Source organism: Melopsittacus undulatus (assembly GCF_012275295.1).
Source record: "Melopsittacus undulatus isolate bMelUnd1 chromosome W unlocalized genomic scaffold, bMelUnd1.mat.Z SUPER_W_unloc_9, whole genome shotgun sequence".
Lineage (NCBI taxonomy): Eukaryota > Metazoa > Chordata > Aves > Psittaciformes > Psittaculidae > Melopsittacus > Melopsittacus undulatus.
Window position 1 is genome coordinate 352,354 of NW_022993951.1, and position 14,170 is coordinate 366,523.

At 42.9% G+C, this 14,170-nt stretch overlaps 1 protein-coding gene across 1 annotated transcript; it reads right to left on the minus strand.

The window, feature by feature from the left end:
* Nucleotides 1-686: 686 nt before the first annotated feature.
* LOC117438314 (ATM interactor-like) lies at nt 687-10,889 on the minus strand. The gene is made up of 4 exons (XM_034073864.1): nt 10,827-10,889; nt 4,723-4,848; nt 3,530-3,729; nt 687-2,555 (listed from the first exon to the last, which is right to left on the minus strand). The coding sequence occupies exons 1-4, from the start codon at nt 10,854-10,856 to the stop codon at nt 728-730; spliced, it is 2,184 nt and encodes a 727-aa protein (XP_033929755.1). The 5' UTR covers nt 10,857-10,889; the 3' UTR covers nt 687-727.
* Nucleotides 10,890-14,170: the final 3,281 nt, after the last annotated feature.

The window sequence follows — 14,170 nt, forward strand, 5'->3', positions numbered from 1 at the left end:
CTACAATTGTGTATTCCAAGTTCTTTTCCTACCCTTCAAAGGGCATCAGTGCCACTCAGGGAAAAAATGTAAAAAAATTATTGCTTTCTACAGATATTTTATAATAAATATATTTAACAAGTCATGAGTCTCTACATGTCTAGTGTTTGGAAAATACCAATTTATGCAGGAGAACAAGCTGTGAAGGCATAAATTAAAAGACAACAATATGGCTTATTATGTTCATGCTGGATTTAAAATACAAGCTACTGAGAAAAGGTAAACAGAAGTAGCTTACACTAATAGAATCCTCCCCCATAAGTTCAGGGAAGCATCTGAATTGGACAGGTCAGGGTTGTGGTCCAGCACACTGGAACCAGCCAGGAGTAGACAGAAATACATACATATACAGAACAACTTAAAAAGTTTTTCTGTTTAAATGAAAGCAGTATCACCTTTGTAAAGAAGTTCCAGGAAAAAACAGAGGCACCATGAATTCTTTTTTAAGGTTCAAATGTACATTAGCATGTTACAGCCTCCCCTTCCCCTCCATTCATAAAACCAGTTTATTTAAAGTTTATTTAAATTTATACATCTCACAGAGTACCTTCAGCATGAGAAGTCTCTTAGGTCAACTGCTCCACAATAACTACACTCAATAATGCAAAGTGGATGACTTGGTCAAGCCATCTCTCCCACCCCAATAACTTAATTTCAAACTACAGGAAACAGTGATATTACGTAGTACTCAATGGCTAGGCTTGTCAGAGCTCTGAAACAAGAAGCACAGCTCTTCACAGGTCTGTGTTTCTACTGAACTGAACTGAGACTCCATTGTGTTCCAGGCTAAGTCAGCCAGAAGAAAGTCATCCACTGCTGTCTGTGTCTCATTGCTGGTAAAGAATAAAATCCCTAGATTCTCAAAGCAGCTATCCATAGTCTGTGTTTCAGCACTACTGAGCTGGACTTTTCTTTCAGTATTAGTAGGTATATTTTTAGTAGCTGGATACACTTCTGTCTGGGTTTCTGTATCAGATGAATCAGTACTCATGAAGAAACTAGACTGCTTCAGAGTACTTCCTAAAGGCAGATGGGTATTACTGTCCAAGAATAAATTCAAGTCTGTCTGTGTCTGTGTATCAAACATCTCCAAACCTAAGAAGTTAGAATTTCCTTGGCAGCTATACGATTGAGTTGCACTATCTGAAAATAAGAAATCAGTCTGAGTTTCAATGTCCAGTGACTCCAAAACTGGCTCAAGGTTCAGGGTACCAAGCTCACTCTCTTCAGTCTGAGTTTGAATATTGGATGCTGAAAAGAACTCTTCAATGTCAAAGTCTATTCCTGTGCTCTGTGATGGACCAGATAGCAGATGCATGTCAGCATTAGAACTTGTCTCAGACAAAAGGCCCCGATTATCCAGTGTCTGGCCAGGCATATTTCCTGAAAAGATGTTTTCCAGATCACTTAGCAAGTCCATTGTCTGGGTTTGATTATCCATCGTATTTTGAGGTGGAAGTATATTAGGCTGTGTACTGAAGCTGACAAAGGATTCAGACTTCACTGTATCTTGATTCAGGCTCTTGCAATTACTTCTTTGCAGTAAGGTTTGAGCTATATTTGCAGGCATTAAGTTGCTTTCTGGAAGTTCAATGCGAGTAGAAACATTATATGATGAATGAACACTGTCAAAGATGTCACTGCACATCACAGCCTGGTCCATCTGCACCCTTCCATCAATAAAGTCCTGTGTCCTACTGGTTTGAGTCTCTCTAGAAATGCCACATATTGGAAAACAAGCCTGACTAAAAGCTTCAGTTTGAGCAGCTATGGATGAAGTCAGTTTGGAAGCAGGCAGCAGCGTCTGTGTTTGTACACTGATGGGCAGTGAAACCTGTGAACTGAATGACAGATCTGTCTGAGAGCAGGAGGATACAGAAGAATTGGGAGTCCAGGCTGCAGCTGATACAAAGTTCTGTGAAATATAAGATAAGTCAGTCTGTATATTTATTGAAGAAATTTTATTCTTGTGACAAATATTCCCCATCTCTTGCCCTGTGTTACTCAATGTAACCATATCCAACTCAACTTGTACACCAGTATTTACTGGTTCATGATCACCAGAATTTGTCACTTTTGAAACAGACATACTGTCTTTAAATACAAGTGTTTCTGCCTCCAGTGCTGGAATCAGAATTCCTATTGGTTGAGGCAATAAATGAACAGTACTTATAAGCAAACCTTGATTATCAACAGCCACTACAGCAGATTTGACAGAAGAGTCTGTTGCAGATACATATATAGGCAAGTGAGCAAACTGCATCACAGGAAGTTTAACCAAAGCCACTTTGGGCTTTGGTAAGAGCATCTTCAGCGTACATTTTGGCTGCATTTGGTTCGTGAGGTTAGAACTGGAGGAGCTTTCAGAAGATGTTGCTAGTTTCACTTCAGAGGACTCCAATTCCTGAGTGCCAGGATTATTATTGTGTGTGTTGGTGAATGCTTCATTTGCTTTCTCTGCCAAATGCTGATTATGTATAGAGGTTTTCATTTTCCTTTTCTTACTAGGAGGATCCCTGTGAACACAAGATCAATAATTTATACTCCTTTCAAGCACAAAACACCTGCGTTCCATTCTTTTGAGTCACTGCACTGAAAATATAAACTGAAGTCACAGATGAGGTTGGGTATGAAGAAAGCAACAAATCCTGATTAAAATATAAAAAGTCTCCATGAACTTCAGTTCTGTAAGATTTAATTCCTCACTCTCCCATTTCAAAAAGAAAAAAGGTTAGCCCCTCTACAGAGACCTATTTCTAAATGAAGGTGGAAATTTAGATGGTTTCTTCCCCCTCATACATTAAGTACTCTAATTGAAGACACGTTTAATTTGTTACTTTGATGCTAACTCAGACTGAGCATTGAGAGGACAGCTTTTAAAACTAGTGTACAGGCAAAAGCCTCTCATGGAAACCAAAACACAGTTAGCACTCCTTCACACAAAACTTGATTTTGCAGCAGTTGTATCTCCAAACCAGACAGGTTCAGCCTCAGGAAACAGACTACCCTTTATGAAATATATGTACACATTAAGACAACTTTAAATCTAGACATGCATATAAAGTCATTAAAGAAAAAAATAAAAATAAAAACACCCCATCAGTACTTGGAAAGATAACTAGACTATAAAAGAAAATAATCTGAACTGCATTACACACCAGTTACCAGCTATAAACATTTCCAAATAATCTCTACTCTCACAGAACTGTAAAAGCAGATACAAGAACCACCAGCATTTATCCCATGCAGTGAAGTGTCATCAGTATTTTTGTTTTATATGTAGGGAAACTTAATCTTATTGATTAGACAATCACCCTTGCCTTCAACAAATCAGAAACTACCAAAAGTAACAGAACAAGGAAACTGCAAACTGCTTTACAGCTAAAATAATGCAAGCCTATTTCCAATTTAATCAACAGAAAGAAGACAAAAAAGCCAGTCAGAGAACTTGGTGATGAACAGAAGTATTACTTAACCGCTTCATTTTTACCTGTGTTCTGCAGGAATTTCATGGCCAGTTCTGTAAATATGAGACAACAGTGCTGTTCTGCTGGCATAAGGGCACCCACAAGTACACTGGAAAGTCTTGCCACAGACCTCTATGTGCCGTTTCAAATACCACTCTGTACCATAGGAGTTACTACATTTATCACATTTGTGCTTCTTTTCAGCATGCATTTTCATAAAATGCTAGAATACACAATGAAAAGTAAATATTAGCCTTCAGCTAATATAAAAAAGAAAATAATGTTTAGGGAAGACATTAATATTTGCTTCTTTTTTTTAGTTGTTAAATAGCATCAAATTGTAGAATAAATATATTTTTTAAAAGTCTCATTGAGAATAAAACACAAGCTTAAATAAATCAACAGAAAGAATTTAAAGTTTGCAAGTCTGCTTGTGCTATGCACATCTTAAAACACAGATAAACATTTATGTGTCTTAATGCTACTAGAGATTTCCTATGGACATTAATAAATCTATAGACAAACCTTTTTAAAGAGCATAGTTATTGTATGTTGCAACACGCGCATGCTCCTGAAGATCTACAACTAAGCAAATACTCTCAAGTCAAACAGGTCAACTTCAAAGCAAACACCGGAATTTCTCCTTTTCATTCACAACACCAAGTGCTAGCCATTCCATTTCCTATTGTCTCCCCAAGTTATCATGGGTAACCAACAGCAGAAGAAAGTTTTTTTTACTCATTCATGCAGAAACAATTGTTACATGTTTTCTTAAACAGATAATCAGTGCAGATAAACAGTTAAATAGATAAACAGTTGCATTTTGACACTAAAGCAGAGAAAAACTCTTAGTTCTTGATCACTTAAAAAAAGCAGTTTAAAAGCATAAGCCACATTTTAAACCATTATTGGTTGCTACTGTGATTCTCTCCTTCCCCCCCTTTGATCTTTCTCCATCTTTTTAATTGGAGAGGGACTGTCTTCTAGTTTAGCAGAACATACTGGCATCTGCCTCACCAAAAGGTTCAAGCCTTCTAATATCAACATGCAAATTCCTTAACCATATGCCCGCACTGAGTTTCTGAATATGATTCTCCAACTTGTAGACATATACTGAGATGCTTTGCTCATATCTCAAGGCAAAAGTGTACACTCTGGAGTAGAGACAGTCAGTAATAAATCAGTATGAAAATAATAGTTTAGGAAATAGGAATACCTGTTTGACAAGAGAAAATTGGGAAAATGGTCTGTTTGGTCCTCTAGGGCAGCCTTCAATAGGACAGCAATAGAATTTCTGAGATGCTTTCAAACCCTTCCTTATTAGTGCATTAAGTTTTCCATCCTGCAAAAGAAGCAATTGAGAAGTTGACAGTTCTATAGGTTTGTGTATGAAAGACAACATTCAGAATACACATCAACTTTAACACACTGAGTTTACACCCCTCAATGAGTTGAAGGCACTTTACTAAGTAATTTGAAAGTTCAAATGGAGTTTTTCACCAAAGTAGATGCTAATATGCAAATGTACCATCAATACTGCCAAGTGAAATTAAAGCCTTTACAGAGTAATAGTACTGTAGTATTTACTTCTAAGATACTCACTGCCCCATGCCAAAAACTGCCTTCTGTGTTATTAGAACAAAATGCTTTCCCTAAGGATACTACACTGCTGAGTCAATGTGGTTTTACTTGTTAGTAGCACAGTCTCCTCGAAGCTCTATTAAAATTAGTCACACATGGTATAACACAACACTCTCCTGACATAATAATTATGTAGGCACTATTTACAGTTTACTGGTAATAAAATGAAAAATGCCAAGTACAGCCACTTAATTCAGAGCATAAATAAAATCTCACTGAAGTAACTGCCAATTCTGAACCTCTGTCCTGGGTTCAGCTGTAACAGTTACTTTCTCCTTCATAGTAGCTGGTGCAGTGCTGTGGTTTTGGCTTTAGTCTGAGAACAGTACTGATAACAGTACTGATAACACACCAATGTTTTAGTTGTTGCTAAGTAATGCTTACTCTGATCAAGGACTTTTCAGTCTCTCATGCTCTGACAGTGAAGAGAGGCATGAGAAGCCAGGAGAAAGCAAAGAGAGGTCACCTAACTCAAATTAGCCAAAGGGATATTCCATACCACAGCATCTCATGCACAGTATATAAACTGGGGGGAGTTACCCGGAAGGCCCAGATCGCTGCTCAGGTCAGGATGGGTATTGGTTGGCGCATGGTGAGCAATTGTACTGTGCACCACTTGTGTTTATTGGTTTGTTTTTTCCCTTCCCTTTTGTAGTTCTGTATTCTCTCCCCTTGTTATTTCACTTATCATTATTATTATTAGTTTTACATTATACTTTTGTTACTGGACTGCTCTTAACTCATGGGGTTACATTCTTTCAAGTCTCCTCCACATCCCGCCCAGAGGGGAAGAAGGGGAAGAGGTGGTTGATTCTTCATCATCTTCCTCTTCATCACTTCATCCTTTGGCTGAACTTTAAATTTGGAAAGTCACACTGCTATGTCAGCAAACACTAGTTAGGTTCTAGCTGGTTATTGTAAAATGCTTACCCAAGATACTTCTTCACTGTCATCTATTAGCAAGTAATTTCAAAGTTCACTAAGGGGAAATCATGCCTGACCAATTTGGTGGCCTTCTATGACGGGGCTAATGGAACTGATGGACAGGGGTAGAGCAGCTGACATCATCTACCTGGACTTGTGCAAAGTGTTACACTGTCCCACATGACATCCTTGTCCCTAAATTGGAGAGACATCAATTTGATAGATGGATCACTCGGTGGATAAAGAACTGTCTGGATGGACACATAGAAAGAGTTGTGGTCAATGGCTCAATGGCCAGCTGGAGACCAGTAACGAGTGGTGTCCCTCAGGGATCTCTGTTGGTACCAGTCTTGTTCAACATCTTTGTCAGCAACATGGACAGTGGGATTCAGTGCACCCTCAGAAAGTTTGCCAATGACACCAAGCTGTGTAGTTTGGTTGATATGCTGGAGGGTAGGGATGCCATCCAGAGGGACTTGACACACTTGTGAGGTGGGCTGATGCCAACCTTATGAAGTTTAACCATGTCATGTGCAAGGTCCTACACTTAGGTCAGAGCAATCCCAGGCACAGCTACAGATAGGGCAGAGAAGAGATTCAGAGCAGCCCTGTGGAGAAGGAATTGAGGGTGTTGGTTGATGAGAAAATAAACATGAGCCAGCAGTGTGCACTCACAGCCCAGAAAGCCAACCGTATCCTGGGCTGGATCTAAAGGAGTACAACCAGCAGGTCAAAGGAAGTGATCCTGCGTCGCTTCTCTGCTCTCGTGAGACCTCACTTGGAGTATTGTGTGCAGTTCTGGTGTCCTCAACATAAAAAGACATGGAACTGTTAGAACAAGTCCAAAGGATGGCCATGAGGATGATCAGGGGGCTGGAGTACCTCCTATATGAGGACAGGCTGAGAAAGTTGGGGCTGTTCAGCCTGGAGAAGAGAAGGCTGCGTGGAGACCTCATAGCAGCCTTTCCAGTATCTGAAGGGGGCCTACAGGGATGCTGGGGAGGGACTCTTCATTGGGGACTGTAGTTGTAAGACAAGGGGTAACAGGTTAAAACTTAAACAGGGAAAGTTTAGATTAGATTAGATATAAGGAACAAGTTCTTTACTGTGAAGGTGGTGAGGCACTGGAATGGTTTGTCCAAGGAAGCTGTGAATGCTCCATCCCTGGCAGTGTTCAAGGCCAGGCTAGACAGAGTCTTGGGTGACATGGTTTAGTGCGAGGTGTGGCAGGGGGGTTGGAACTAGATGATCTTAAGGTCCTTTTCAACCCTAACTATTCTATGATTCTATGATATTAATGTATCATTCTAGCAGCTGTCCTTAAAGTTGTGATTAGGCACATTGACAATGACCCCTAAGTTTCCCACACTTACAATAAACTTAGAAATTCACTTTAATAAACCAAGTTTAGCTAAATCTTTGTCATGGGTTGAGCAGTAGCAGTCATTTTTTCTCCTTCTTGTAGCTGGTGCAGTGCTGTGTTTTGACTTCTGGGCTGGGAACAGTTGCTTGATAGCGAGCATGTTTTGAGGGTGTTTTTGTTCAAGGCCTTTTCTGAGCACGTGCTCTGCCGGGAAGGAGGGGAGGCCTGGAGGAAACAGAGATAGGACACCTGACCCAGGCTAGCCAATGAGGTATTCCATACCATAGCACGTGATGCCCAGGATGCAACTGAGAGAGAGAGCTGGAAGGGTGGAGCTCTGGGGGGAAATGGAGGAGGCAGCACGCGGTGCTCGGCCGGGCAGAGTGGAGTAAGTTATGGGTCGGTTGCTGGTGGGGTTTTGTATTCTTTTCGCTTGTTGTTTGCTGTATCATTATTATTTGTAGTAGTAATGGCAGTAGTGATTTGTGTTGTGCCTTAGCAATTAAACCATTCTTATCTCAACCCGTGGGGGCTACATTCATTGGATTCTCCTTCCTAACTCTCCGGGAGTTGGGGGAGCAAGGGGGGGAGTGAGTGAGAGTACTGTGAGGATTTGGTTTAAACCACGGCAATCTTATAAAAATTAGTAATAACCTCTCGAGTATCAGTCTAAAAAACTGCCCCCATAGCAAGGGGGTTTTGAACTTGATGATCTTAAGATCCTTTCCAACCCTAACTATTCTATGATTCCATGATTACAAAGCCACAAACTTCTCATTGGTATAGCTGCTTGTCATGGTTTAAACCAAGCCTCACAGCCCGTGCACTCACTCCCCCCCTTGCTCTCCCAACTCACGGATAGTTGGGGAGGAGAATCCAAAGAATGCAGCCCCCACGCTTTGAGATAAGAACACTTTAATAACTAAGGTATAACACAAATCACTATTGCTACCACCAATAATAATAATAATGATAAAGGAAATAACAAGTGAAAAGAATACCTCACCAGCCGCAAACCCATAACTCACCCCACCCTGCCTGACTGAGCACCGACCTATACCTCCTCCGACCTCCAGAGCACTAGTCCTTCTGGGTCACTCTTGGTTACATCCTGGGCATGACGTGCTATGGTATGGAATACCTCTTTGGCTAGCCTGGGTCAGGTGTCCTGTCTCTCCTTCCTCCCGGCCTCCCCTCCTCCCTGGCAGAGCATGAGGCTCAGAAAGCCCTTGGACAAACCAAACATTTCATAGAATCATAGAATAGTTAGGATTGGAAAGGACCTCAAGATCATCTAGTTCCAAACCCTCTCACACTAAACACCTCACACTAAACCATATCACCCAAGGCTTCATCCAACCTGGCCTTCAACACTGCCAGGGATGGAGCATTCACAACCTCCCTGGGCAACCCATTCCAGTACCTCACCACCCTAACAGGAAATAATTTCTTCCTTATATCAAGTCTAAACCTCTGCTGTTTAAGTTTCAACCCATTACCCGTTGTCCTATCACTACAGTCCCTAATGAATAGTCCCTCCCCAGCATCCCTGTAGGCCCCCTTCAGATACTGGAAGGCTGCTAAGAGGTCTCCACGCAGCCTTCTCTTCTCCAGGCTGAACAGCCCCAACTTTCTCAGCCTGTCTTCATATGGGAGGTGCTTCAGTCCCCTGATCATCCTCGTGGCCCTCCTCTGGACTTGTTCTAACAGTACCATGTCCTTTTTATGTTGAGGACACCAGAACTGCACACAGCACTCCAAGTGAGGTCTCACAAGAGCAGAGTAGAGGGGCAGGATCACCTCCTTTGACCTGCTGGTCACACTCCTCTTGATGCAGCCCAGGATACGGTTGGCTTTCTGGGCTGTAAGTGCACACTGCTGGCTCATGTTCATTTTCTCATTGGCTAACACCCCCAAGTCCTTCTCCGCAGGACTACCATGAATTTCTCAAAACATAGGTGCTATCAGCACTGTTTCCAGCCCGAAAGTCAAAACACAGCACTGCACCAGCTACCAAGAAGGAGAAAAAATGTCTGCTACTGCTGAACCCAGGACTCTACTAAAATCCTATTGTTGCTTAATTCTATACATAAAACTTAAGTGAATTTAATTATTTACAAAGATTGTATTTTGTCTGTACTTCCTTGTCTCAGTACTCTCAAGTGTACTTGATATCTCCTGGCTCTGTTTTATTTAATTTCTGACTATGTGCTGTATTATATCACACATGTGTAGTAGTAGAGGGATAGGAGAAACTGAAATTGTCATGTTCAGCAGACAGTCATCTCAGATCATACAGAGGAGCAAAGCTGTGGGTTAGTCAGTTTATATACAACTTATATACTGGGCAGGACATTCTGTGGTATGGAATGCACCCATGGCTAGTTTGGGTCAGGGGTCCTGTCTCTGCTTGCTCCTGGCTTCTCGTGCCCTTGTGAATGGTAGAGCATGAGACTGATAAGTCCCTGATCAAAGTAAGCATTACTTAGCAACAACAACCTGGCCCTGAACACTGCCAGGGATGGAGCATTTACCACTTCTTTGGGCAACCTGTTCCAGGGCCTCACCACCCTCACAGTAAAGAACTGCTTCCTTACATCTAACCTGAACTTCCCCTGTTTAAGCTTGAACCCGTTATCCCTTGTCCTATTGCTACAGTCCCTGATGAAGAAGAGTCTCTCCCCAGCACCCTTTAAGGCCCCCTCAGGTACTGGAAGGCTGCTATGAGGTCTCCACGCAACCTTCTCCAGGCTGAACAGCTTCAACTTTCTTATCCTGTCTTCATATGGGAGGTGCTCCAGCCCCCTGATCTTCCTCCAACAGCTCCACATCCTTCTTAAATTGAAGACACCAGAAGTGCACACAGTACTCCAAGTGAGGTCTCACAAGAGCAAAGAGGCAGGATCACCTCTTACAACCTGCTGGCTGATGAAGCCCAACATATAGTTGGCTTTTTGAGCTGTGAGCACACACTGCCGGCTCATGTTCAGTTTCTCATGAACCAACAACCCCCAAGTCCTTCTCTGCAGTTCTGTACTGAATCAGTTCTCCATCCAAGGCAATGAGAAACGCTCCCCTATCTTGTGTAGTCCAGTCCCCTCGCACCACCAAGCTCCACCATGCCAACCCTGCAGAATGAGACGTAGCAGCCACCGCCCCTAGCATAGTCCCAGAGGGGCCCCACCTCCCACCCGGACACCCAAATTCCATTACCCGCGCCCCAGGAAGGGGCCAGGCTGGACCTCAGTAGGGTCCCATGGTGGCTTCGTCCCAGAATGGAAGGAGGCTCACCATTACATAACCCCACAGACCGTGGTGAGGGGCGACCCCGCCACCCCCGGGGGGCTCAGCAAGGGGGAGGCGCTCAGTGTGCCAAGTCGGGGTGGTGGTACCTGGACAGGGTGGGCTTTGTTGAGGTGCATGTTGAGAGCTGGCCTGTTGGGCAGAACTTTGCCGCAGCCGGGCACGGTGCACAGAATGTTGGTCCTCACTTGGGCCAGCTCTGTCACTGAGGGCTTCACCAGCTCGCCGGGGAGCGGCAGGTCCTGCACGGGCGCCGGGGGTCGCCCCAGCACCCCGCCACGCCGCCCAGCAGCAGCAGCAGCAGCAGCAGCAGCAGCAGCAGCAGCAGCAGCAGCAGCAGCAGCAGCAGCAGCAGCCGCCATGTTGCTGTCAGCTGCTCACACTCCGTTTCCGGACGCAGTCACCAATACGCTTCGCCGCTGGTGAATATGCAGCAGTCGCGTAGCGCGGCCTTTCTCTTTGCGTCACCATTCGGCGGTGGTGAGGCTCTGAGTGGAAGAGGAGGAGACGTTACAGCAGCGGTGCCGCAGCAGTTGCTAAAGCTGCTGAGCGAGGGCGAGCGGCAAACAGGCAAAAAGAGAGAATATTGGTCTGGACGTGAGAATACACGGAGCTAGGGTGTGTGGAAAAACTCTTGTGCCAGTCTCAGCCCCATTACCCTTCCGTGGTGGGGGTAAGTGGGGATGCCTCGCATTCATTTGTGCCGTTCCTATAATAACCTTCATTACATTAAGTTAGAGATAAAACGTACATCTGAAAATCAGACACCAACTTTGCAGTTGTTATAGAGGGGATGGAGGCTCCCTTTCTCAGAAACAAGAGGCAGAAACAGACCATAGATAAGGTACTCACAATATTCTAAGAGTAGTTTGGAACTTTACCCTTGCGGTAGTGTGAAATATGAGCTCACTCCTAATCGAGATAACAGGGTTTTACTGAGGGACAAAGTCAATACAGCAAAAGCAGCAGCGCTGGGCGCGTGACGGTAGCCAGAGGCGCACTGATTAGTGTTTGTTCCAAGTTTATATACTTTCACTATTGCATTAGCCATATACATATTCATAATTCCTGCACATAGGCGAGGAATATTATAACTAGCATCAGGAACCTATTATCATAAGTCTCCTTGTAATAAACACATAAATGTATTGTCTTTCACAAATCATAGGTGTTGCTATGTGGATATAACTGTATGAGTTCGCAATAACAGAAAAAAAAAGCTTGCTAAAGACACAAGATTAGACAAGTTGAAAATGTCCAAAACTCTTGAGCAAAATGGAGTTACATAGCAAAAGAATTTGTAAAAGTAAAATAAAAGGGGGAGGGGGTGATGACGATGGGGGAAGGACAGACTTGATATGAGGAAAGCTAGTGCCTGGAAAACATAGGATTAAAGTACTTTTACCTTAACTTAGGTGGAAGATAAAGAACAATGTTTGTGTTGTAAGTCTGTGATAAGATAACAGGATTTAGTGGCCCCACTAAACATGAATGAGTTATTTCATACCATCCTTCTACTTATCCGCTAGTTTAGAGACAGTGCCTCCAAATATCTGCTAGCTTTGGATATCCCTTGTCTGCCCATCCTGTGTTGCTTGCAATAAATTTTGTACGAAGGTCACACTGTTCTAAAAATTTGCCAGTTATCAGAAAAATTATGAATATGGCTGGTTTCAGATAGTTTTGTGATTACTGGGGTATCCAACTATGCCAAAGGTGAAAAGTACACTGTTGATATAAGGAAAGCAAGTGCCTGGAAAACATAGGGTTTATAATAGACTTTTAACTTAACTTAGGTCTAAGATGGAGAACAATGTTTGTTTTGTAAGTCTGTGGTCTGATAAAAGAATTTAGTAGTCTTACTAACAAGAGTGAATTGCTTCTTGTCATCCTTCCATCCTGCCATCCAGAGTGAAGAATTTTTTACCATCCTTCTAATTATCAGTTAGCTTAGAGACAGTGACTCCTGAACATCTGCTAGCTTAGGATACTCCTTGTCTGCCCATCCTGTGTTGCTTGCAATAAATTTTGTACAAAGGTCACACTGTTCTAAATATTTGCCAGCTATCAGAAACTTGCAGATACGGTTGGTTTCAGATAATTTGTGACTACTGGGGCATCCAACTGTGCCAAAGGTGAAAAGTGCACCGTGAGGAAGACTGCTTACTTCAACATGAAGACCCCTGCCCAAGAGCACCAGAAGGCAGTGCGCAAGCGCCAAAAGGGAGGAGACTTATGATAATAAGTACTTAAAGTAATTGTAATATCTCTGCCGAACTCTCGGGAACCTAATAAATATGCACGTTTGTGTGTAATAAATATCTGCTTGCTTAACCCCTTGGTGTGCAAGTTAGGAGGAGCAATCCCCCTTGCACCCGGCACCATAATAAACATACCTACTTTATAACTCTCTTCTTACTTTATCTTGAAGACCCCTGCCCGCATGGGGAAGACTGCTTACTTCATCCTCAAGACCCCTGCCCTCAATCACTGGAGAGCAGTGTGCAGGCACCAAGAAAAGGAGACTTATGATAATAAGTTCCTGGAGCTACTTATAATATTCCCTGCCTATACATGGGAATTATGAATATGTATATGGCTAATGCAATAGTGAAAGTATATAAACCTGTAACAAATGCTAATCAGTGCATCTCTGGCTATGGTCATGCACCCAGTGCTGTTGCTTTTGCTTTATTGACTTTGTCCCTCAATAAACCCCTGTTATCTCGATTAGAGGAGTGAGCTCGTATTTCACATCCTCCTCTTGGTGTCTGCGCACTGCTCTCCGGTGATTGTGGGCAGGGGTCTTGAGAATGAAGTAAGCTGTCTTCCTCATGCAGGCAGGGGTCTTCAAGATGAAGTAAGCACTCTTCCTCACGGTTGATTCAGAGAAAACTCCAGGAACAAACTCACCAACAAAGTTTTCAAGTTGACAAGCAGGTATTTATTGCGGCACTGGGAGACACAAGGGATACCTCCTCCTAACATGTGTCCCCGTATTGCTACACAAACCGTCCTTATATAGCCACTGGGCATACATGAGGCTATGTATGGATTACATCATTTTCCAGAAAGTTTCCTGCATTCATACAAAAACGTGGTGGTGGTCTCTGAGGGTCATTTACTTCTTCCAACAATCTTCATCCCTTCTGGCAGCCTTTGAAGCACTCACAGGAGATGTTTATACCAGCTTAATTGGTTCGTTAACACCACAGACATAACAATCCTCCTGTCCTTCTACTTATCAGTTAGTTTAACTGCAGCCCATCCTGGACACCTGCCATTCCCAGATACTCGTTATCCTTCTATCCTGTTCTTCTAGCCTGTTTTTCTTACACTCATTTTGTACTAAGGTCATAGGGCCTAAAAGTACATCAACTACAACAGTTTATCTTGTGCAAAAATTCTCAGTATGTTTTCTAGCTGTACTCTT

Coding starts and splice junctions, on each gene's coding strand:
- LOC117438314 (XM_034073864.1), bottom strand. CDS start 10,856: ATGCACCTCAACAAAGCCCACCCTGTCCAG. Junction 3,730..4,722: donor AATTTTCTCTTGTCAAACAG/GTATTCCTATTT, acceptor TGTGTATTCTAG/CATTTTATGAAAATGCATGC. Junction 2,556..3,529: donor GAAATTCCTGCAGAACACAG/GTAAAAATGAAG, acceptor TTGTGTTCACAG/GGATCCTCCTAGTAAGAAAA.